Source organism: Thermobia domestica, chromosome 11 (assembly GCF_964235325.1).
Source record: "Thermobia domestica chromosome 11, izTheDome1.hap1.1, whole genome shotgun sequence".
Taxonomy (NCBI): domain Eukaryota; kingdom Metazoa; phylum Arthropoda; class Insecta; order Zygentoma; family Lepismatidae; genus Thermobia; species Thermobia domestica.
This window is the reverse complement of record NC_137464.1, coordinates 188,449,012-188,476,067: the sequence shown is the minus strand read 5'-3', so window position 1 is coordinate 188,476,067 and position 27,056 is coordinate 188,449,012. Positions and strand designations below refer to the sequence as shown.

The following is a 27,056-nucleotide window of genomic DNA, read 5'->3' as shown; positions in this document are numbered from 1 at the left end:
CCATCGTTCCTTCCGTCTAAACGTTTAGCATATGGGTGCATTCCGTTGCCCTTGAATTCTATACTGTACCATCCCTTAAGTAGGAAACAAGTTTCTTCTTTTGAGTTACTTAGAACACTTACTAAATGGTATATTTACCTAAGTACAGTTACTTTCTTCTTGTTACTATACAATACGTAATTTGAAAATAACAGGTAATAATGATTGGAAATACATTTTTGAATAATTGTAGTTGGAGATAAATTTTCAGGAAAAAAGAAAATAAAAAGGACTGATAAGGTGAGACATATTAAAGCAAAATTTCGAAACAACTTTGAAAATCGATTTGGAACATATACGTACAAACTCAGAAAAACGTACTTTGAGCATATTGTTGGAAAAGTTCCGGGAAGAGCGGCGATTTTTTAAAAATCGCTTATTGCTTATCAGCCTGGATAATAACACTATTTAGTAAATACATAGACCAAAAAAAATGGTGTGTTTTTCTTTAAAAAAGATATATTAATTTCACATACTTTCGTATAGCAATAGAGTGGTGTTCGTTGTCATTGCAACATCGTAGAAAATAAAACAAACAGTGCGTATGGTAGCGCACTGTTTAAATACAGGTATTCAGTTTCAACTGTGCGGTCATTAAGTTGATGGTCGTTAGTAGGTCAGGTTGAAGCTTACAGTACAGTATAGAATACCATTTTTAACAATCGTGAAGATTCGATTTAGGGCGTTATACTGCATCAGTACTAAGGTAAGTGATCATATTAAAGCTAGAACCACAATAATGCCCAGTATGAATTTCTCGAGAACTATAAACTTTTATTCACAAATAACGGCATCAGGTACAAGTTCGTGATTCCATCTGCTCTGTTGGCCCAGCATTTTCACATCCGTTAATGGCAGCACTATATTGCTTCGAAGCTTTCGTATTGTCAAAAACGCTGCTGTTATAACTTTTCAACAAAGCGAGTTGGATTTTTTTCAGTCTGGTTGAAAGAAATGATTTTAGATCACTTATATTGTTTAAATTACAGTTTCAAAGTTAGGAAAATGTCCCGTGTAGAAAATGTTTCATCTAGGTTTCAGATATACAACTTCAGAATAAGATGTTAGAAACTCAATAAGACCCAGATGAAAACATGAGAATATGGTACAATTAACAATATCTCCAGATAGACGCTGAGGAAATAAACTCTTATGTTCTCTTTGAGATCACAAATAACTAGCTCTGGAAATGAAAAATATATTTTACTTTTTCTTTCACAAATTAAATAGACACGTAATTTTAAAGTGGTAACCAGCTCTCCTCTAAGTTGGAGTAAAGTCATTTACTGCACTAGGTGTAGTAGTTACATTGAGAATTATTCAAAATGTACACTCGTTTTCGTTTTCTAACAAAATAACTGTTTCATTGTAAATTTTAAGTTGTTAGTTGCAGGAAAGATTAAATCTGTACGTACTCTCAGCTCTATCTTAAGAAATTCGTTATTTAGATTGTTACCCGTACAGGTTCATGAATATTTTGCACATACTTCTGATTGCCATTGTTTTTGCATATTTCTTACTGGTATTAGTCCTAGAAAATTTACAAATGAATATTATGGACTAAGGTATTATTGTTACTCAGCCTTCATTCCCTTTTATTTGATAAAAGTAGACCTAAGTAACTAGTAATCTGATTGTACAGGAGTATAATTGAAAGAGAATTACTCTGCAGAACATACAGCATAACAATAGGTGTAAATAACATGGTATATACGAGTAACTCGAAGAATAAAATTGGTGTTCCACAAGCTGTAGAGTTATTAATTTGAATACATATCCATTTCATATCTGACGTTATTAGAGTAATATTCTCAGGAAGAAGAAACGGGGTCTTACTATGGTCACCTTAATCTAACAAGGCCTATTTGAAAACTTTTTATTTCATATGATCCGATCAACGTGGAATTGGACCAAATCTCCAAATTTGCATATATTGTACAACAACATACCAAAGTTTAAGATAAACTTAAAAATTGATTGTTGTGAACTTTGTTATTTGAGATATAGAGAAAAGTTGTTAGATGGGGCTTAATGTGGTTACTTGCCTTAGCTGTTTTCATTTACAAATTGTTTAGTATATTGATATAATCTTACGTTAGTAACAGTAGTTTTTCTATATTAGTGATATGTCTTTTGGTATTATTACGTTACTTCCCTTTTAATGATAACCACCTAACCTAACTTGTAAAACCGGACATGTAAGTGTGTTGTTCATTAAATCGACGATTACCTGGTCAACAATTAAAGAAAGAGTTCCGGCATCTGTTCCGCTAACATCTATGGTTTTCATTTTCGTATTTTATTGTGAAGGATATGAGAATATTCTAGTGTATCCGTTTTCAGCTTATGACAAACAATTTTCGTATTTTACACATAAATACATTTTAACTAGACTAGATCGCAAGTTTTGAAGAAAAGTCCTCGATTATTAAAACTTCTACGCTTGTTCCGAATTAGACGGGTTGTGGTGGACAAACACAGTGCCCGTGGGTTTTCTCGGGGTTCTCCCGTTACCTCCCACTTTCTTCATTCCACAATTCCATTCATTTCTCATCATCACCATCTCCTTTAGTCTAACCGGCATAACCCTGGAACGTAAAGCTTAAATATTTCATTTTTTTCGAATTAGGCGGGACTTCTCCAATTTCAAGAAAATTTTCAGCGCTCCAAATTACGGTTAAGACAGATGTATACATGCATTAGAGCAGTTCTATTCAATCTTTTTTCCTCGCATACTACTAGATACAGTTCGCCATCCAATTGTGTACACCTAAAGATATTTAAAAGAACTTAAATCGAAATTAACTTATTAAACCTAATAAACATGTTCTGTTGATTTAAGAGTGGGACAAATAGAAACCCAACAAAAGGGCAACCAGTATGGCAATCAAAAGACTATTTACAGGGAAATAAAGTGCACACCCGAAAAAATTATTATGGGAAATTTCAAAACATATGGGAGACGTCCAGTTTTATTGAGGAGGATTTTCCGCACATCCTTCCTGATAATTCGTACATTAAGGACAATGTTAAAAATTCGAAAACTAAAAGTAACTTTACAACTAACCTGCTAATGAGATGACTGAGCTTGTTTGCGGGACACCAACTCCTCGATTGTTGGTCGAATCTTTGAGAGTTCGAGAATCAAAGTTGATTCTGGATTCAAGCAATTTTTGTGCTTCGTTTTTATTGGTGTTAATGAAGAGAAACCCTGTTGACACAAATATATTGATGGAAATGTAAGAAGCTGTGAAATAGCACTGTTACAAACTTCATTGTTCTCCTTTCGAGCATAAATACAAAAGTCACAAATTGACAAGTTATCGAATTTCATTTGCAGTGAACTGTCAACAGACATTTCCAGCAGATTCCCAGAAGCAGCGTTACGTACCTCCAGGGGTGCGCGTACCTCCAGATGAATATCACTGCATTAGAGAAATACGGGACGTTAAATTATCCAAAACAGTTAGAAATTATGAGAAAGAAAACTGACAATACACTTTTTCCCTATCTATACTTTTTAATTTAATTTTCATTGCTATTTGCATTCATAAATATATGTTTCTTTCTATTACGTGTATATACATTTGGGTATGAGAAACCGACGAAATAAGTATATTAGAGAACTATATCCTGCTTTTGATTTACCAAAAAAGTGGCAACCCTGTATATCAACGTTCTCTAAATTTCATACTTGTCTTGTCAGTTTACTGCCCACAACGAATTCTTCTCCTTTCAGATTATCATCGAGATTTTTTTGTATGCACTTCTCTGTAATAAGCTCTGAGGGAAAATTGATGAACTTAACAATTTCGAATATATCTTCTTCACAACTGTGGTCTCTGAAGTTTCAAATGGTCTAAACGTGTGCCTTTTCGGTTATTTAGTTGACAACTTTCTCAACTAATAAAGAGGCAGATTCATTTATATTGTGCCGAATTTGGATAAGAAATACCGTGTTTTCACCACAGGTTGTGTTCGATCTGCAGGCCACCTCAACTAACTATTGGCCGGCTTCGGAGTGTGTAGGAGTTGGACCGTTGGTATTGCATCTTACTCCTTTTTACAGGCTTTCCGCAGACCGGAGATAGTGCGACTCGACATTGGCATAGGCGCCACTTGAGGACCCCAAACGCCCAATAGTCCATTGGGCAGGCATCTGGACTCTTAACAAGGATGTCAGAAAAGAGAATTGTCCAAAACCTGTTTATTGTTCCATACGACGATATTATTCCAGAGACGTTTTCACCGTATAGCCGGATGCCTTGTCTTGGAATAGTTCAACCTGGTTCATGTCTTGTCTGTAAAATGATGATATTTCATGTTAGTAGATTTTAGTTAAGATATGAGACTGGTAGTACGCAACATTGATTTTAAGGTTTCTCTTCACCTTTCGGAGAAACAGTTTGGCTTTGTAAGAAAAAACGGCTACAATCAAGAACCCTTTTGGAAAATTCTTTGTGCACTGGCAGAAGAACATGTTTCTGCCCTCGATGTCAACAGATCTTACATTATGGCACGAATTTTACCACATTCTGGGAGGTAAATTCACGTCTCATCAAGCGTAACAACAAACTTAATATTTTAGTACCATGATTTAAATCATTTAAACATTTTTAAATATCACCTCTAAAATTGGAGGGAAATTTCAGAAATTTTTGGATATTAGGACACCTACGATCCAATCCATATGTATGTCCCTGTCAAGAGATACAGAACGTGTCACCTCATAAATTTTCCAAGAACACCAAGAATGTGGTGAGGTGTTGCGAACAGAATAACAGTGGTACTGTATATAATAAACCTGTTGTCTCTGCTTTTAAGTAATAAATTTGTAAAAAGTTTTATCAAAAGAACTTCTACGGAAAATCCTAATTGTTTCAAGGTTATCCCTATTATACGCTAACGATGTCTACGTATGAACATATTTAATATTTAGCACAATTAGAGGAGCATAGTGGTAGTAGCAAACTGATTGTCCGGAGAGGTCGAAGAAACTTTTGATGGTAATAGCCAGCCTAATGTTTTAGAATGATTGTCCAAGCCTTCCAGGAGATTTTTCTCTTAAACTAACCTTTCTAAAGAGCACGGCGCGTACACGCTTACGCACGATTACAAACATGCTTTACATAATACAGTAGTTTCAGGCATCCACCATTCACAATTCTAACCATTTCCATATTGACAATAAACAGGACCTATCAAAATGGTTGTTGCTCTTAGCAGGCGTTGCTCAACAACTGATATCAGGTCTTTTCTTCTGGACAGAACAAAAACACTAAACTTTGGTCAGGTTGATTTATACGTCATTTTTCATCATCATCACATAATTTTCATAAATATTCACATTAAAATTTGCAGTATCACAGTCAGGGGTGGATCCAGGACGGACTTATGGGAGGGGGTGCGGTGGGTTGTAATACTGCTAGTTAGAGCTACTTTTAAGAGCTCCAAACTCTGGGATGGGTTTCATTTATATATAAAATAAGAAAGTTTCCTCTTCTGGGGGGGGGGCGATTGCTCTTTGGATTCGCCCCTGGTCACAGTTTATATAAGGTGAAAATTGAATTTCGAATTAATTAACAGCTTAACAACGGAAGTTCTCCTACTTTTTTTTTCAATTAATATTGAAACCGGTTTAGTAGAGACAGATTAGATTGGAGGTGAGATGTATTTTTGGGACTGTTAGTTGATTGTAGATAATCATTTTTCACTACATATTACCGTTTTCACTCTATAGTGATCAACATTAGACTGGAAGTGGTTGATTTCGGTTTGAAAAGAGTGTTAAAACAGTAGATGTTATATATTCTTATAACGCTAAATCGATTTTTTAAAAAAGAAACAGCTTCCTACTATCTCTTATAGCTTATATTCTATGTAAATCAATGTTGAAACCGGAAGTCTTCTATCACCTCCATTTTTAGTGGAGAGCAAAGGATGGAGATGAAATATATTCTTGGTACGCTTCACCGACTGCAGAGAACCGTTCTCGCTTTCTGTTATCGATTTTTCTCTATAATGATCAATATTAAAACCGGAAATGGTTGAGTTATTCCATTTCCGGCGGATGGATTCCTAACTTTCAATGAGCTCGCTTACTAATGTTTTCCCCTCAGTCTGATGGTCAAAGTTGACGGTAGTCCATCAAATAGTTGTTGAGATGTTGTATATTTGGGACGGACACATGGATAGACACAGGGGTCTTTATACAGAGTCGTGTTGACGTATGATTAGCGCCATACTAAGGGATTGGTTAACGCATGCTGATCAGAAGTGATTCGAGACAATCTGATTAGCACGTAGTAGTTGATTAAGTTAATCGCATGTAACTTATTAATTTAGAACACAGGTTTAGCCACAATAAACTTAGATTATGAGAATACAAAGGCAATTAAATTACATATCTTTCTCTGTTTCCTTCCATTCACAGCATCAGGTGAGTTAACTATGAAAAAGCTATTAACGCAAGTCCTCTACAATAGCAGAACTGTTTCTTTCATTAAACAGTGAAAGATGATGAGAAACTTTCTAGCTTTCTGAGGGATACTATAACTGATCGATAAATTATCTTCCCTTATAATTACAAAGTAATCCTTCTATTGTCGCTAATATTAATCGACTTCTACTTATTCCCCCAAAAATTCAACCCTCAAAAATCAATACGTAAATGATAATTATATTTCGTAACTATTCGTTGAATAAATTGTTTTTAGTTCAAATCACAAAGAAAATATTTCGAATTACGTATTTCATAAACTGCACACGTGCAGTTTAGATTTCCGTAGTTGCCACATTTAGTTTTTCACCCGATGTATAGGGTTTATATTAGTTAATCATTCCATTATCAACGTACTAGCTAAACTTCATGCAGACGCTCCATACTACAGAGCTAATACGACACTAACTAATCACATGACTAACTCTTGATTAACGAATTCTTCCTAAATACCATCCAAGGGTTTTTGGTAAAACAAACGGCTTAATTCTTTTATTACAAAACAATTATCTATAAGGCAGGATCAAAAAGTAAGGTAACAATTGCCCTAAAAATGAACCAATATATGCTAGTAACTCTTTGTTTTTGTGTGTCGTAGGTACCATGGTGACCGCAAGAGAGCAACATGGTGACGAAGTTGCAGATAATCGCAGTTCGAAGATGGCAGGGCTACTGGAAACATGGTCAAATGTTGTAGTGCGAATTGTGATAAGGTTTCTGCATGCGAAGGGGAAGAAACCAGCTGAGATCCGTCTGGAACTTGTGAAGGTGTATGGAAATAACATATTATCGAGGAAACCAATGTGGTGTTGGTGTAGGGAGTTTGATAATGAGAGGACTGACATCACTGATGATCATGGCAGCCCGTCAACTTCTGCTAGTGACCAGAACATTTATCAGGTGGAGGAAATGATTAGGGAGAATAGGCAAATCACGCTGTCACACATTGCAGAGGTACTGAACATTTTGTATGGTTCTGTTCACAGTATTGTTCACAACACGCTTGCCTACCGCAAAGTGTAAGCACATTGCGTACCACAGAATCTTACAGAAACGGATAAAAACAGACGAATGAGCATTAGTCTGAACTACCTGACCCGTTATCAACAAGAGGGTTTTCATTTCTGTATCGCATCATTACCGGTGATGAGACACCTATGCCATTGTGGATAACTGAATCGAAACGTTCCTCCATGATGTGGAAACATCCTTCATCGCACCCATCCAAAAAGTTTAGAACAGTAACATGTGCAAGGAAAACAATGGACACTGTCTTTTGGGACCACCTTGGTGTGAATCACCTGGAATCCCTTTCACCGGGTATCACGATCACTGCTCTGACCTACTGCCAGACGTTGGACAGACTGAGAGATGCCATACGTCGTAAAAGACCTAGAGCACTAAGGGAGTGTGTCTTGTTGTCACATGTCAATACTCGACCGCACACAACCCATCTCACCCGTGACCATGTCACACGTTTCAACTGGGAGGTTTTGGAACAACCTGCATACAGCCCAGATCTTGCACCTAGCGATTTCCATCTTTTCGGACCAATGAAGAAGCACCTTCAAGGACAACGCTTCAACACAGTGCAAGAGGCACAGGATGCAGTGACAATCTTGTTGAACAGCATTGACACAGATTTCTTCCATAGTGGCATTAATGCGTTGGTAACCCGCTAGAACAAGTGTTTAGACAAATACGGCGACGGTGTGGAATGTTAGTTTACAGTTGTCATGTATACCCTGTAACAGTATAGACAACCGAGACATAAAGATTTTTTTTTTAAAAAGTTACTTTACTTTTTGTTCCTACGTTGTATAATACAGCTTAGTGAAATACGAGGCACGTCCACATAATAAGTGTATTAGGGCCGTGCTGAGCAATGGGAATTTGTTATTGCTATCTTGATCCCACTGCCGTATAGCTTAATTCCTATCCTTTCCAGCGAGCCCAGAAAGCGTTAATACGTCCAAAACTTTGACCACACTAACGTCTCCAGTGAAAGATGTCGTTAAAATCTGCCTCCAGCGAGATTTGCAGCGTTATCCGTTATCTCGTTGTGAAGAGAAAATCTTCGTCTGAAGTTTTTAACGAGATCAAATCAGTTTATGGCGAAGGAATTACGAATCGTACGAGTGTGCTTAGGTTGTTTCGTGAATTAAAAAAAAAAAAAAAAAACGGTAGTAGTGATGTGGACGATGAGCAAAGGAGTGGATGATCGTCGATTTGTGCATTCTCCTGACCTGGCGCCTTCAGACTATTTATCTGTTCACCTCCTTGAAGATGCAAATTTTCAACTGACGAAGAAGTGAAGGTGGAGATGAAAAATTGGGCAAAAGAAGTGGTGGCTGAATTTTTGACCAAGGCATAAAAAAATCCGTAGTCTCACTAAATGCATCGAGAGGGGTAGTGACTACATGGAAAAATAGTTCACATATGTACTGATTTAAGCATGTAAAAGTTTTGGTTATAAATATTTTGAAACCTACAAAAATCTAGTACACTTATTTTCTGTTCTTGCCTCGTACGTAACTGGGACATAAGTCTGCATCCAAAGATATAAAATCTCAATTCAAATTAAGAAAGTAAAAAAAAAAGTAAGAATAACAATAAATGAAACATCTTTCATGGATAGAATAAATCTATTGTGTATAGATCGAGTGATTCTTTATAAACTTCAAGCATCTCAGTATTGAAGCACCATAGAGAAGGGAAGAAGGTAGATACAGAAAGGAAATCAAAAGGACTTAGGACGAATGACTTTGTGGATTAAATTGTGAAGAGTTTGTTGTTTATAAAGAACAAAAGAGACTTAGAAAGGGAAAGAAGAAAAGCAGATGAATCGATTTGAGAGTCATCTATCGTTGAACATGTGGAACAAACCTTAGTGTGTTGTATTCGTGACTTGTACCGATGGCAGATCCTCTGAATTTAATTCGGTTAAAAGCTTTAACGCCTGTTTCTCTCCGTTTCACTTGGAGAGAGACTCCCTTCGGTAAAACTATTTTTCCTTTCTTTCGTTTTTCCACGCCACTGACATATTCTCTCTCTCTGTTGTAGCTCAAACAAAATCTAAGACAGAGTATCAATGTGAAGAAACTTGCTTACAACTGAAGATTTACTCTTTACCTTTGTACAGAAGATTGCTTTAACTGTTACTGGAATTGTGTGCATTTAAATATCAATTTATGGATGTGATTTTCCGAGAAATCAAAATGTGTTAATTACTATCATCATGGAAATTTCCTTCCATTTGAAGATCCGAGAAGTTCGGTATATATATATATATATACGGTTTATGTATACGAATTAATTCTTGGAAGGATTCAAAAATAAGGACATTTAAGGTGTAGAGCAAAAGCAGGTGAAATTTATAGCGGTAATGAACCATAAAGGAAAGGGAGAGAAAATATTAGATACAAGTCATTAATCATGAGCAGAGCGGAAGGTAATATCCTCTGATACATTACGAATAATACCTTCTCCGATTACACTAATTCATGGAAAGCACGCGAGACATATTGCATTGACAAAAAAATATATATGGACAATTTCTTGGAACCTATAACAATACTGTCGTTGAATAAAGAATTATTTTTTAAAACTTTATCCTACAATGCTTTCGCTCGTGGTCATAGTTCTGATGGCCTTTCCTCCATTGTGCAACTAACTTCCCTTTTTCGTTCTCCACAACATTTTCTTTTCAATATAACCTTGTAAAATAATAATCAACTTCATAATATTTGGTTTTGCATATTTCTAATATTTACCGTAACAGGTCAGAAGCGACACTTATATTGATTTTTTAAAATCTAATCTTTCCGATTTTATTTTAATTTTACACATATTATTTAAATTCAGAAAACACATTTAATAAATGTCATTGTCTATCAAAATTGTAGTCTGAAAGCTTAGTGAGATGCTATTTATATTTAGTTTAAGATATAATTCTCGTCGGGATTTTAATTACCATAAGATTGCATTAGATAACAAGTTAAAACATGATACGACTATTACTCATAATATAATATAGAATTAAATATGAGTACCATAAATTTATGTTTGCAGATCCGTGTTTACGTTTCTATAGGAATTGAGTAATAGTCAACCTACTTCATTACAACAACGTGAGCGTCAATTGATCTAATAGTCAACAAATCCTCATCGTTTTCTTTTTAAATACTTCTACTCTATTACCATTCCTGTTCTTGCTGTTTCATATTTCGAGTTTTCAATTCATGTCTTCATTAATAATAGTGTTGTAAAAAAACGTTTTTTTTTTTCTGTGAAGTTTTTTTTTCAATAAAAAACCGTTCTTTTTCGTGTTTTTTTTTCAAATCTCTGTTTTTTTCTGGCAACTATTATTTATTGGTTTACGTTGTAGATTATTGAAATAATCAACAGAACTTGAGTAGAAGCCCTCGTAACTTACAAATCTTTTGTTTCTTTATACGTATATACTAGCAAAATTGTGTGATTATTCCTGTCGGCCCCAGGTCATTTTTGGCGTTTTCCTACATTTCCAGTTAGTGACTTATTGCTCAAAAACCATTCATTCGATTGATATGGTTAAGTCCTTGTTTTTTAGAAAATGGATGTGGCTAGCTTTTGGTGTAAGTTGCATTGCAGTGTTGCCAATGGGTGGGAAATTATTGAGGGAAATGTAGGGGTGAAAATTTACAAAAAATTCCCTAACCAAGTTTCAAAATTTTTTGTATCTAGTACCACTACTGCTATATGAGTTCAAGTCACCTAAAAAATCTTTGGTGTGTTGACAAGGTACAGTGAAATCCTGAAGTCGCTTGCTTCCATCCAAAGAGGGAAAGAAAAAATTCTGTCATACACATGAAATTTTGACACTTTTTACGCCTCACAAGCAAAAATCAAATATGCCGGGGCTACAGCTTCTCTAATTATCCTACTGAAACTTTTTATGGTGCGTTCTGTAGGGCAAAGAGGAAGCTTTCAGGTAGTGGTACGTTTGTTTCAATGTAGCCAGTAAGAGGATAATAATAGAGGGGAAAAGGGAAATTTTCCAAATTTTTCACCTAAAAGCGGGAATTAATTGTTTTGGCTGGAAACACTGCCATCAGACAGACGAAAACTATCTGAAAATAAACCATAGTACTCCAAGAATATATCCTACAAGTATCATGGCGATATCTAACAAAGTAAGCAAGAAAATTAAAAAAAAAATCTCATTCTACCTCAGAAATCCACCATTTTCTTACCATTTACAGAACATGGTTTATTATAAACCTCAACTGTACTTTTCCTAATTATTCTATTGAAACTTTTTATGGTGCGCTGTGTAGGCTAAGGACGAGGCTTTTAGACACTTGTAGTTTGTTTGAGTGTAGCCAACAAGGGGTAAATAATAGAAGCAAAAAGGGATTTTTTTTTCTTCAAAATTTGCCCCTAAAATCTGGAATTAAAATTTTCTGTAGCTGGCAACACTAGTATCAGACACACAAAAACTATCTTAAAATAAGCTTTGGTATCCCTCTAATATATCCTACAAGTATTGTGACGATATCTAATAAAGTAAGCCTTTTAAAAAATCACAGTTATCTTCCCAATTAGAGAACAAGGTGTACTGTAAACCTCAACTCTACTTCCTCTAATTATCCTATTGAAACTTTTTATAGTGCGTTGTGTAGAGCAAAGACGAGACTTCCAGATATTGGTACGTTTGGTCCTATATAGCCAACAAGAGGGAAATAATAGAGACAAAACAGATAATTTTTCCAAAATTTCCCCCTAAAATCTGGAATTAAAATTTTCTGTAGCTGGTAACACTGCTACCAGACAGACGCAAACTATCTTAAATTAAACATTGGTACACCACTAATATATCCTATGAATATTATGATGATATTTAAAGAACAAAACTTCTAATTACCAAAAATATATTACGGTAAACAGAAAAGTAGGGAAAAACTAGAAAAATCGTGTTAAAACCTAAATACGATTTTTTCGTGCGTTCCCTAATTACCCCATTGTAACGATCTGTACTTGCATTTGTTAAGTAAGGACAAATGTTCGATTGGCGTAAGTTGACTTGCACTCGGATTTATACGGATTTATAAACAAAAATTTCTAATTTTTTGCCCAAACTTAGGAAAATTTTAATTTCCCTAATTGGCAACACTGCGCGCAGACACGTCCAATTGATGTCAACAATTAGGTATCCATCCGAGGTATCTACCTGGCAAGTCTTAAGGAGGTCTTTCTACAACGAAAGAAGCTACAGGGAAAAAAGAAGTAAATTCGAAATTAGAAAATTCTCGAATTTTTGACTGGGGTGAAATTTGAGAAGATAATTCGACACCAGAAGAAAAAAATTACTAGGATAAACTATAGCCCAACGATATTTTGCAAAAATAATATCCCGATATCTTAATTAGTGTCCACACAGGAGCGGATTAAACAAATGCACCCGTGTGTGCCACTTTGGCCACCTGGGCCACCGAGAATACATTTGATTACATTTTTTTTGACTACTAACTCGTGTTGTTGTTGTAGTTATAGTCTAGACTAATAATAATATCGTTGTTAGTATCGACTAATAATAATATCGTTGTTGTAAACAATAACTTTATAAGGAAAATTTTCTCTCCTTTTTACATTTTAGTTCCAACACTGTTGGTGAGAAATGCAGGGTGTTTCAAAATGAATTTTTGGGGTTTTAAGTCTTCGTAGTACTTATTACATTTTACGTACAATTATAAGCAATGCATCAAGTAAAAGACCTCAAACACCAACTCAAAGACCAAACCTCAAATGCACCTCAAACAGTCTTTGCTACAAGTGTTCAATGTGAGATTCATTCGTCACACGGCACACATCTAGTCGATAGGCGAGAAAGGCCCATAAACTTTCCGCCATATGGCACAAAACACATTCAATTTAGGGGAGTCTCGTTTCAAGTGTACCATCTACTGAGGATTTGCTGACGGCCAAATACAAACATTATGAGTGTTCACATTAGCTCTTAGGTGAAGTGTCGATTTATCACTGAAGATGACACGATCCAGAAAATCTTCATTGTTATGCAGCAATATTTCACTTGCGAAATTTGCCGCCTCCCACTTTCTCCAGAAAGAACAAATCTTAAAAGTCATGATTTTAAGTATGCTACTCCAGCATGAACAACAAAGGTAAGGGTAAGAGCAGTTGCACTCAGAAAGGCTTAAATACTTATAAAAATGTAATCCCGTTGTGTCTGTTTTTTCTTTTTTTTTTTAAATATTAATCTAGTATGTTAGTGAAAGATAAAGCAAACACACCTGCAGAGGAAAGATGGTAATCCTTTTTATAGAATTCAATATCGAGCTTCAATCTCAATGTATCAGTTTGCAATTCCAGTGCAACTAGCTCTTTATCTTGATTTCTTGATTTCTCTTCTATATAATGTTAACATTTAAAAAAAAAAAATGTTTCTATCTTCAATAATAAGGAACTTGTTTCTGACAAAAACAAGACTAGTTGTCATATCAAAACTGTGATAACTTACTAAATGGAACAAATATTCACTACTGTTCGAGAATTGAATTCTTGCATTTGGCAACAATCAAGCAATTTGTGCTCGGATTTATTTGACCATTTGCTTTAGCATTGTCCATGTGGCCTTAAACTAATGCAACCTAAACATAATTTATGAATGTAGTATTCAAATAGAATGTCAGCTTAGTAAATGTAACTAACGTCATCATGAAGTCTGTTTCCAACAAGAAATATTTAATTTAAATAATATACTTATGACAGATTTTGCAGGACCATCAAAAATTGCCGCTCCACGCAAATCCACGTGTTGCATATATGGTAGAGCCGGCTCTGCATATCATATATATATCTAGTCGACAAATTATTTATATATGGCATTTAGAAAAATACTATTAGGCAAACTAGTATTAGTTTTTACCTTTAGACAAGTTATTTGAATTTTATGCTGTTCGTGACATTATTTTCGTACTTATTTAAGGCCTGCTTTCACGAAAAAACAAAATTTCATTTCTACTTTTATTTCTTAGTTGATATTGATGAAAACTGCTGAAACCCGAATTGTTAATAAATATGGTATTCATGTAAATTGTAAAATATTTGTAGCGCATCAGTATCTAGCGTTTAATTTATGTTGCATTTTATGGTGATTATACCTACATAAAAATATTTAATACTTAAATAGACGTAAGATGCATTACAAATGACTATTTAAAAAAACGAAATTTAGAAAAAAACGAGAGGCAATGTTTTTTTTCTAAAAAAAACGTACATTTCTGAAAAAATACGAACGTTTTTTTTCTATTTACAACACTAATTAATAACACTACCTAGGTACCAGAAGCAAGTCATGTAGCTCGTTTAAGATTTTCTTCTATGTGCTAGAAGTTATAAGACACGTTCTTCGGCTTCGTCTCTGAAGAAGTCTTTACTAATTCCTGTTATGAATATTGTTCGGATGAAGATGAAAGGTGTTCAAAGTTTAGGTGGAGCATAAACACGCCTAAAGTCTAGTTTTCTGAACTAGCATGCCAGGAAAATAAAGATTCACGTACGTTCGACAGTGCACATTACTTGATTATCTTCCCCTATAAGAATACCTTGGTGTTAAGATTCCCACTTGTAAGAGCAAAAGTGGAGAGGAGTATTAAATCACGTTGTAGCGCAGATCCTATTTCATTTCAGAATGATGATTTCTTTTTTCCAGCATTACAAATATGCAAATATGGTCAGCTATTCTCAAAAGAGGACACTCTCTCCAGTGTTGCCAATGTGGATATTTATGGCTAAATCTTACGATTTTCATATGGTATTTTTCCAGCAAAAAATTTAGTTTAACTATAAGCTATAATTCTGACAATTCAGTAATCGAAGCTGCAGATTTCTAGTCCTTTCTACTTAATGATAGTCAATAACTTTCTAAACTAAATTATTCTAAAATTATGAATAGAAACAGGGTGCAAATTAAGACTAGTTCGTGAAATTAGAAAAACATTTGTCTGTCACTTTTCTTTCTTTATATGAATTCCTAGGACGTTCTGTGGTCTGATATTACTCTGACACCTGCTCGAATAATTGCGTACAGATTGATAATATAATCGCAAACGCATGCTACAAAAATGACTTTTCAAACCAACTTGTACTAGATGGACGTTGAAAAACACGAATTTTATCTAACTGAGTCAGGGAAAGAGTGTAGTAAGGGGATCTGCAAGCGGGAGTGTGCGTCCGTTGGAAGCAATCGCGTCAGCGATGGTGGGTATTCGCATAAACGAAGATAGTGGGAAACAAACTTTATTGCATGAGTTTCATGAAAACTATTATGAAAAGAGTTTTGGAACACACCCTGCGCTATGATAGAATTACCACTTTCTCTCTCGAACATTTAGTAGAAATTTAAGAACGATATCCTCTCCATGATTAATGACTAATTTTCTGAACATGTGTTGTGCTAAAAATAAAGGAAGGCTCTCTCTGCCTCTTGTGTTTAGATAATGTTCTCGAAGTGCATTTGTGTGGGCTACAGTAACATTCTTCAAGAAATTCACACTATGATTCACTGTGAGATGTGTGTATCGTCTACTGGACAAGTTTCTATAGCCTACCTAACAGTGTTCACACCTGTCCCCTTCATATCTGCACCATTTTTAAGACACTGTCCGTTCGTAGATACAAATGTTTCTTCTTTTCTATTGTCAACTAGAACCAGAAAGGATCTAGACTCTCATTCCACACCTTAAAGAACCCACTGCCCCTCTAGCACTCTACTCACGTTATATTTTCTTCAGAAAAACTTACTTTCATTTATCTCCACTGTTTTCCCCTTTTCTTGCTGTTGTCACAAATATATTCCACTAACATTTCATGGGTAAACTGCTTCCAATCTACTATTGTGGGACCAATTACATTATATTTCTCTTCTATCCTTTGTGTGGTGGTTCCTTTCAACAGTTCGGATACTAATATTAAGATTTCAGAAATCGTTAACTTGTTTCGTTCGAACCAAGAGCTACATGTAGTACTTTGTTTCTTTCCTGCACTTTCTTATAATTTGTTCCTTATCCTTATTTTATTATAATTTGTTTCCTATGATTACTTTCTATCGTTGTTCTCTCACAAACCCAAATAATTCATAGATTATTTTACTGCATTTCTGTAGCGTCATATTTTTATTGCAGGACTCACTTTTCATATTTTTCCTTATTAACCCACTTTTCATTCCCTCCCCACGTACCTGATACTTGAAGCAATGAAAATGAAAGAGGTTTGACTCCAAATACCCTCCTTCCCGAAAGGATTCACTCTACCGATACTTTGATTCAGGTCTCTCTCTTGTAGTGATAGCCGCTACAGAGATTCCAATTTTCTCTTGCTGCACGTAATTATATTCGTCTAACATATAACATTGTATCTTTAACGATTTCTGCTCGAGCTGTTTAAGAGAACCAAATTCTTTTCTGTGCAAAAATTGTCTAAATCTAGGATGAGATTTTCCTATGATTTTCGAAATATGTTTATTCGCTGTCGGAGGATTTCTGAGTCTCGAAAATAGAGATGCCATACTTCTTATAAAGTTTGACAACGATTCTTTAGGATTCTGTATTTTAACTCTCAATTTCGGAGTTGTAATCAAAACAAAAATGTTCTTGGAAGAAACTTCTCTTAAATGCTGCGTAGTTTTCCAATCACATGCGGAATTTGGACCAACGTCCTGTTTATCAAGTAGAATTTTTGGAAGTACTTGCTCTAATATATCTTTATCTGCTTCACGAAATCTTCTACTGAGTCTAAAAATTCGAATGGGCATTCGTTTTTAGCTAACGAAAAAGTTTGGTGTCGATATTTTAATATCTATCCTATCGTCTGTCTTTATGCAATTACAGGGTGTTTCACTTCTACTGTCACCATTGCTTGCATTTCGCAAATTCCTGATTTCCTTTAGTATGACGGTCAAATTCGTCTCCTCATTTTCCTCTAAACCTAGAGCGTTTCTAAGCTCTTCTAGACTTACTGTATTCGCCATGACTTCCATCTTTACCCTTCCTGATATTAGTAACATAAACTTTCACTGCTAGTACCGGAGAAAATGTTCTGAAACCTTCACTGCTAGTATGTGCTTTCGATATTAGAACCATTGCTATTACAGGTAATTGGTTATTTTGTGTTACCATAGACAGTTTCGCATTGTGTTGTATAAAGATATAATGTTACATTTTTCGAAAGAAATAGGTACATTATAAATCATGATTGGATCATTATAAATCATGATTAAAGGGAAATCTATCCAAACTTACTACTACAAAAGAAAGCTTACAAAAGTACAATTGACATATTTGAAGCTACAAAATTATATGCATTTTCTGTAGCATAAATCATTTGTACTCATCTGCTGTCGGATATTTGTGTTTCACACCAAGACACGTATTTTTATCTGGATACCCCTCGTGGAATATTATAATCTCACTTTGCATGTTGTGGGATAACATTTGCCACTGATTAGTTATAGTAGTAGTAGTAGTAGTAGTTAGTATGGCAATTTAGTTCGCTCTTTCAACTTATTGTTACATAATAAATATCTTACAAGTTTTGTTTGTAACCTAAGCTTAGTTCCTCTCTTTCCCAGGTTGTACTGTTTGTTTTATGTAGCAATGTAAAATCCCCCTCCCCCACACTACTGTTGAGAATCTTTGAAATTCCCCATGTACGTTTCAAGGGAGGATTTATTTATGAATAAGGCGCTTATCTCTTTTTGGAAGAACAGTAAACATTGATACCACGCCCTAACAAAGAGCTTTAATAAATCTTGCATTTTACGTTGTGCATTTCGCTCAGTTAATCACACAAAGTGGATGGGTGACATACATGAAGAGGTATATAAAAATAAACAGGAAAACACCCTTTCATTTTTAACTTTTTATGTTCCACTATCATATAAAATGACTAGGATAGGCTTATATCCCAGAGATATCGTCCGAATGTTCGTCTAAAGAGAGAATAACAAAGTGCTCTAGTGTACCTTTCTTAATGTTGCCATATGCAATACTCTTTTACAGTCTATGAAGGAACGGAAACGGAAAAGTCTTCGCCTGTGAAGGATGAGTTTTCGTCTTTTGTACCTTATGTAATACCAAGATTATAAAGGAAGTTGGACGTACATAGACTATCATCTAACATAATATCTAACAGTATGTGTCATTCTTAATTACACTATCTCGCCTACAAAGAGTTGGATTACGGGATCAAGTCACCGGTGATAGCTTTGATGTAAATGATCATAGTTTGAAATCTATGAACGAGAGCCTGTTATGTTTAGAACATGATATCCATGTGTTAGAAGAACTGATCTGGATTTTCTTGTTCTCTAATCGTTCAAAAATATGTTTCACCGTTGTTCACTTTCTTTCGTCAGAACATTTCTTCAGCCTAAAATGCATAATCCGGACAACGAATTAGCAGTCTTGGGGTTCAAAACTTCAGCTAGTACGTACATCTTGGTTAATTTGAATTTGAATGTAGTGTCCCTTTCAGCAGCGAGATTATATGCAACATGGACTTTGCCGTAAAAAAATGAAACAGCATTTAAACACTTTTAGTACAGATGTTGAGGGAGAAATATATCAAGTGTGTGTTTATAAAGTGCGCTTCGTGTGTCCAAAGGCGTTCATTTTCCGAAAAATTTACCTATACTTAAAATATTCTCGGCAAACAGTTCGAAAACAAAGTGATGACATATATTTTGCACATTTTGTACATACATCTGGGACATATCTGGACAATGGTATCTGAAAGGGGTAAATATATGTAATCTGGAAATGTTCAAAGAGTGTAGGTAATCCGTACAGTGTCCTACCGTGTCTAAAAGTAGCTTTTATATTTTTGCAGTGTTACAGCTTATCCTGCAACCTGAACCATAGGAATAGAATCAGACCAGAGGCGCGAACGCTAACCGCTTAGCCACGAGGCAAAACACACTTTACATTAAAAAAAAAAATAATCAGACGAATATTGTAAAGTCCTAACGAAACGTTCAACTCAAGATCGGGTTCGTACAATCTTCGAATGAAAGTACGAGCATATGAAAATCAAATGTTTTATGTTGTTTGTCTATATACAATTACACGAAATATCATCGGAATTCAAAACTATAGTCCCTCAGTCCGATCTTCAAAATAGTGTTGTTTGTAGAAGTTTACGAGTCCCTTCTCAGCACGGAGGAAATATCAGATGTCGACATGTAGCTTGAAATTGAATCCCAATCGCCTTAAAGAGTTCAATGATCTATCACTGGGCATTGAACCTGGGACGACCATGCACGCTAGTAATTACACGAGCAAGCAGAATATATTCAAAGTATGTTTTGTATCAAGTAATAGAGAAAAGGAGAAATTTCGTAAGTTGTGCGACTCTCAGATTCATTACGTCTTTTAACTAATATTACTTAAGTTTACGAAAATGCATGGACACAAAACAACATACCTAGGTTATGCAATTAAGTTACTTTATCTACCTATATTTAGATAATCAATGTAAAAGATATATTCAAAATTAATTGAAGACAAAAAAATGCATATCCCACTTAATGAAATAATACTGTAGATTAATATACTTAACAACCAAGAAATAGGGTCTTTCTAGTGGAAATTATTAACTTTAGCCGTTTAATTCCCTTAATATAACTTGAAATTAGTATCATGCCCTTTTAACTACTATGGGAATTCAGGTATGAGTTCACTTAAAAATAAATTCCTGGTGCTTATTATAAATTATTTCAAGTCCCCAAAGACGTGTATTTTCGTAAATCATGTAAAATTTACGGACCTGACATATATGATCAATTCGGAAGAGCAAATTGTATATAGTATTTACCTATATCAGCGTTTCCCAACCTTTTTCAACTTGCGGCACACTACGGGCGTAACTTGAATTCTCGCAGCACACTCATAGATATTATTATTATTATTTGCAAATATAAAATATCATGGTATTTTTTTTGTGATTACTGATCTCCTTCTTACAGAGATGAAAGCTCGATCACTGGTTTTCCCCTATGCTAATTCATTATGCTTATTTTTTATTCTAATTTTAAATAGGAAACAATTGCAATGAAATATAGGACTCAGATTTTTAAGAATACGTTTCCTTTTTCAAAAACTGTATCCAACTTTTCACTAAGAACGAAGATCACTAAATAACGAACGAACAAACAAATGTCTTGTACTTTTAACTTTGCTGTTTTAACCAAAACCGGTGCATAGAGGAAGGTTACCAAAGAGCACGCACTTAATATTCATTTTCAAATAGCTCCGAAAGTAATGAAGCAAAAATTATATACATTGTACAAAATTTTAATTGAAGTTTAGGCTACATTGTAAGAAATAGAAAACTTTACAACTAGATGTAGAAATGGAGATAAACGTTAAAAAGTTAAAAAACTCAAATGCGTACTCTTAAGGACCAGTGTCTCAAAGAGTGCGTTTTGCGGTCCCTAAGAGGGCGCACTCAACACCTATCATACTTGAAACCTAAACCCTTTCGTAAACTTTAATTTACCCTAAGGTTTGCTTCCAATTATTCGTATACAGGCGGTTCTAAACTATTTTGCTTTTGCTTCCAACAATTTCTTGATTACACGTTCATGTGGTTTTAAAGAATATATTATGAACGTACACGAAATTTAAAACATTAAAGATAATCTTCGTTTAGTTTCACCCAAAATTATGATCTTAATGAGTAAAATTAATGATGATTTTTTAAATTCTCAATTCGTGTGTTGCAGTACATTATTCCACCAACTGGAAAAAAATTCTTGAATAACACCTTTAGTGTGTCTTTTTTAATTCTTAGTTCGTGGTTTCATTACAATCGTAATCGAAGCCATATTTCACTCAGCATTTTCCTCCAGAACACTCCCAGAATCTTTATTTTGATCATCTCCTCACTTCTTAGGACGACATCATCATACCATGAAAAGCAATGGCAAACTACCATGGACCAAAGGCCTACCACGTCATCATTGTAATTTAAGAAATTTTGTAATTTAAGAATTTTTTTTTATTTATTTCACGGCAAGCGAATAATTTGATGATGCTATATCTTGCTGAAACCATAAGTCTTGGAACTTGCAGCTCAAGGGCAAATCAGTCTTGAAACAGGTAGGTTTCATGACTAACAGAGCCATGAAAGAAACATGGACCAAACAGGTATATTGCAGACATTACAACCTAAATCATTAAATAAAAACGATCCGTACCAACTCTTCAAGAAAGTCATCAAGTAAATGTTTCTTGTTTTTGTACAGCGGTAGATCATGCGCTCATCCAAAAAAAAAAAAAAAACTACTTTTTTTCACGCAACGGGGTTGTCTAGAAAACATTGAACAATCACTTACACGTGGCATGTCGTTTTATCCTGTCATCATAACTTAATAAAATACACTAAATATCAACAATACAACAGTGTTTAGGTACTTGCAATGAAACATTTGAAAGTTACATTACTACCTCTAATCCTAATTCCTATCAGGACCCCCATTTTATCACATTCTCTTGCCAGCTACCGTATTATAATTTCTGGTTTGTAATGTGTGGGATTTTTAAATACCTATTGCGGAGATCTGACGATATCCATCTATTTCTATAATAGCAGAATCCATTTCTTTTATATAGTGGATACAGTAACTTCCCTGAAAGCAAATGAATTAAAACTATATTTGGTCAGTTCATTCTTATTACAAATATCGAATCCTATCCGTCATACTCTTTCAAAATGGAAGTCATTTGAATTTTTTTTAATTTCATAAGTCCCTTAATTTTGGGTCATATGATAAAAAATAAAGTGATTTCTAATTTTGGTTAAAAAATTTGGACAGTTGGTAAAAATGTTATTGAGCATTTTAAACGACTTGATAATATGCGTTATGAAGATTGAACCTGACATTCCTGCACTAGTGAAATCACACGATGATCAGGTATCTCATTAGCTTTTAATTTTGATTGTATTACAATATATATGCAGGTTTTATTGCATTTATATTTTTCTGGTATTTCAATATGCAGTTCTCATTAGTTTCATATCATACCTCTTTCATTTAAATTGATTTTTAAACAACTCTGCACCTATTGAAAATGGTTAGTACACCCATTTCTTGTTGTTCTTAACAAAATGTATAAAAATAAAAATATGTCTATTAGAACAAAATTCAAAATATTATTTAAAAATATTTTCCGATATTAGATTCTAATCCGCTTATTTTAGCGACCCCCATGAAACCCTTTCGCTACCTTCCGGTTGAGAAACCCTGCTATAATCAAACACTAACGGAGTGGGAGTTTACGTCTCACATATATAAGGAGTAGTGGGACTTGGGACTCAACCTGTACACATTAGCAGTATGTTGAACTCCAGAAAATTTGAAGCTATCTTTTGTTTATTTGTGGGCTTCCTCGGCTTATCCTGAAAGGGAACCGAGTATTTACCTTTAATATTGCAAGATAAATGCTAAAGTACATTTTCTTCTTTCCAAGACCTTAAGATCAGGAGCCTGGATATCTTTGATACCATCATTACAATTGAGAAAAGAAAATTGGTACAGGTATAGGTATAGTTATTATTAATTAAGCACTTATTAATTAGCATTAGTTAATTAACTTATGATTGCTTAGTTATAAGTTTCGAAACTCTCAAAGATCTCTTAATTGTTATTCCCAATTGTGAAATACTAACTAGAATGTGCAGTAGAACCCCTCTCGTTCTCCCTCGACTAGTCCGCCACTCCGATTAATCCGATCGTGATCGAGTCGAAATTGTTCCGATTCGTCGGTGAATCACGAGGGCCATTGTCGTTTACTGCCATCGTGGCATTGTTGTGCTACCTCATCACTTGTGTAGTTTCTTTCGTTATGCGTGTTTTCTGTACTGCTCTGTGTAGTTTTTAGTGCTTACTGTTCATTTGTTTTTACTGTAGACAACAATACAGTCATTTTTGAGTTCAGAGTTTGTTTATTTTACTGTAAATCCGTATTTTTCTGTATTTTCTGATAATCAGACTTTTTTTGCTATTCGACCATACCCCCAGTCCCAAAGATAACGGATTAGATGGGTTCTTCTTTAGTTTTTTTGGGGTTAGGTATGTAATTTGTTGTTAACAATTCAATTAACGACAAAAAGGTAAAAAATATATATATATATATATATGAAAGTAATGTCTCAAATATTCAGCTTATAGCAGGATTATAAGAGAAAACTTAAGTTACAAGGAGAGAGAAAGTACTATCGCAATTAAACAGTTGTTGTCCAGGGAACTCGACTGTGGATTGTTATCAAAGCCACCGTATCTAGTGAAAATCGATTCCTGCCTCTTACCTAAATTAACCAGTCCTCTCAAGAAGAAGGTAGGTAAGTAAGTCGATGGAGAAAAAGAGAAACGCTGCTGCAGAAGAGAAATGAAATGAAAGGAGGTTAAAAGAGAGAGAAGGAAAAGAAAGAAGCAATTACATCTCCAAAGTACGTACCACAACCCAGAGCACTCGAAGATGTTCTTCTTCTGGCAAAGACGAATGAAGGTAGAGTATTACCTTTCTGTTCTTTATCCCTTTCCACTCACATACTGCTTTCCTTTTAATCTAACGTTCAGAATCAGTTGCACTGAAGTAAGCAAATAAATACGTCGTATGAGATACGAACTTCCTTTTAAAAATGTACCCACTTGAAATAGAGATGCTGGTACAAAATCAATTTTTGAATCTAGAAGTCAAGTTTAAGCTTAATGTGGCGTCGAAGTTATTGATTATGATTTTATGTATTTTCAAGTCTAGTAAAAAATAAAACATAGACTGAAGAACATACACTGAAAGTATTTGAGAACAGGATCCTGAGAAGAATATTCGGACCCAAGAGGAACGAGAATGGGGAATGGCGGAAACTTCATAACGAGGAACTACATAGTTTATACGGCTTACCCAACATTGTTAGGGTCGTCAAGTCTAGGAGGCTTAGGTGGGCAGGTCATGTAGCTAGAATGGAAGAAAGTAGAAACGCTTTGAAAGTCTTGACTGGAAGACCCATAGGAAAACGACCATTAGGAAGACCTAGGCGCAGATGGGAGGATAATATTAAGATGGATCACGCAGAGATAGGAATACAAAGTAGAAACTGGATGTAATTAGCTAAGGATAGAAGTCAGTGGAGAGCTTTTGTGAACGCGGCACTGAACCTGCGGGTTCCATAGGCCATAGAGTTAGTTAGTTAGTTTAGTAAAAAATAAAATGAATTGCAAATGGGTGAAAGCAAATAAATCAGGACATTGAAGGGCAAAAACCATAATGCTTTCGCCATAATATGCTATACATCTGTAGAAAGTGAATGAAGTGTAGCTACATGTTTTGCAGAATTTATTGTGAAATTGTTGTTTATTGTAAAGTAATCAGCTTCTTTGTAACAGAAAGTGCATTAATATGCTGTTGTGAAATGATAGGCAAGTGCATCGTTTAGTTATTTTTTCACTGAGCATGTGTGCAATAGTTTCACCATTCTCCATAGAAATGTCGCCTATGGCATGTTACCTTCCGGGCCAAAATAGAAATTATCAGCTCTATGTAGGTAGGCATCACTAGTAGGAGCGAAATTGAGAAGATCCGTGGTGTTATGTTACGTACTTCACGGAAAAGGTGAAGAAGTTTATTCTGTACAATGAAAACCGATTTGACAACTGTCATTCATTAAAGTATTGAATAGATTATGCCTCCTAACAGTACAAATTTACAGCAGACTTTTGTGGCATCTCGTTAACCAATAAAATGCGTGACCAACGAACTGAATGCGTGACTTACGTAACATAACTGTATTTGTTACGTACGTCACGGCGAATAGTACCTTAATATCTATTGCATATCAAGTATCATGTTACTATATGTCACACAAGCAATACACATTAGTTGAAGCAGAGAAAATTAAAACTTTGCAGCAAAGTTGCGTAGAAGTAAATTCATATTATTTCGGTTGCAAGAACTATGTGCTGTGAATAGAAAAAGTGCGAAACGTTGAGCAATGTCGCGCCAGGACATACTACTAGTCGTGCCTGATACTAGCTTTATTTAGCAGTGGAAACAATATATCTTAACTATTCCTGAATCAAGTCGTATTGTTAGTGCATTTCGAAGGCCAGCAAATGGCAACATTGCATCGACTGCTGCGTGTTCATTACAGATAGGATCGTCTTAGCGTTGAGTGCAGTTGTAATGTGTGTTGAAAGTGTGAAGCTGTCATTTTCTTCCTGCAAAAGCAGCAATTCGTGAGAAAGAAAAGCGTAGAATGCAGCAGTACCGAAAGAGAATGTCAGCAACAAAGGCGAAAAAAGTGCGTCGACAGACGAAAATACGCATGCGGCAGTGCCGCAGCAGAAGGAACTGGGAAAAATCTGCCCCATCTGAATCGAGTGTGGTATATCAGAATACTGCATCGTTACAAAAAGCAGTGCAAAGAGTGAAAAAGTCCCTCCCCAGTAGCCCTAGAAGAAAACTCAGTGTCGTTAAAAAAATAGCGGAGCAGTTTGGAGTGACACAAAAGGAGAAACATCAACGCAAAGGCACAGTACTAACAAGGAACCGAAAAGCGGCAGTAATTAATCTCTACAAGTGTGACGATGTATCCCGAATACTGCCTGGGAAAAAGGATACTGTTTCCGTGTACAGCAATGATAGGAAGAAAAAAGGTACGAAAGAGACTCATGATGTCTTACATGAGTGAGGCATACCAGCTCTTCATTACCAAATTTGCAGAAATATACCCTATGAGTGAAACTAGTTTCCGAAACCGTCGCCCCAAAGAATGCATTACTGTATCTAAACGGAATCACTTGTCTTGCTCTTGTCCATACTGTGAGAACATTCAAAAAGTGATTGGTGCCAAAGTGAACTGGAACCAGCTACCAATGATAAAGAGGGAAGTGTTTGCGATCCAGAGAGTGAGATGTGTATGAAGAATAAGTGCATGACCTGTATGAACGTCAAAAGATACATCCAAGGATTGTTGTGTGAACCAGAAGATCTTGAGGAATTGATTGAAGTTTATCAGTGGAAGAGAGGCAACCTAGAAACTGTTCATTGTGACTTGCAATCATGTGTCACAGACATGGAGAAACAGTTACAAGTGTATCGGCGTCACACATACAACGTAAGAAGACAAAACCGGGAACTGAGCACTTTCAAAGAAGAAATGAAAATGGGGCTCCATGTGGATAAGGTGGTACTGCAGACAGACTTTGCAGAACGTTACGCAATTAAGCATCAAAAGGAAGTTATGGCCGCCCACTGGTCAAACGCAGCCAATCCTACTGTCATCATTTACGCCCCAGTAGCATATTTCAACAATGGAGAGTGACGTTACGGAGTAATATCTGACACGAAAAACCATTGTGCTTTCGAAGTAGCCGTCTTCAATGATTTAATCATCAATAAGCTTTTGCTGGAAATGCACATTAAAAAAATTCACCTGTGGACAGACGGAGCGAGCCAAC

At 35.3% G+C, this 27,056-nt stretch overlaps 2 protein-coding genes across 2 annotated transcripts; both read left to right on the top strand.

The window, feature by feature from the left end:
• Window positions 1–7,141: 7,141 nt before the first annotated feature.
• Window positions 7,142–7,561, top strand: LOC145665396 (protein GVQW3-like). The gene has a single exon (XM_081732700.1). It carries the CDS (start codon window positions 7,142–7,144, stop codon window positions 7,559–7,561), a length of 420 nt encoding a protein of 139 aa, XP_081588826.1.
• Window positions 7,562–7,695: 134 nt separating this feature from the next.
• On the top strand, window positions 7,696–8,220 carry LOC145665395 (histone-lysine N-methyltransferase SETMAR-like). The gene has a single exon (XM_081732699.1). The coding sequence runs from the start codon at window positions 7,696–7,698 to the stop codon at window positions 8,218–8,220; it is 525 nt and encodes a 174-aa protein (XP_081588825.1).
• The last annotated feature ends 18,836 nt before the right edge of the window (window positions 8,221–27,056 follow it).

Bases quoted from the DNA above. Each gene is read 5' to 3' on its own strand.
- LOC145665395 (XM_081732699.1), top strand. From the start codon at position 7,696: ATGCCATTGTGGATAACTGAATCGAAACGTTCCTCCATGATGTGGAAA.
- LOC145665396 (XM_081732700.1), top strand. From the start codon at position 7,142: ATGGTGACCGCAAGAGAGCAACATGGTGACGAAGTTGCAGATAATCGC.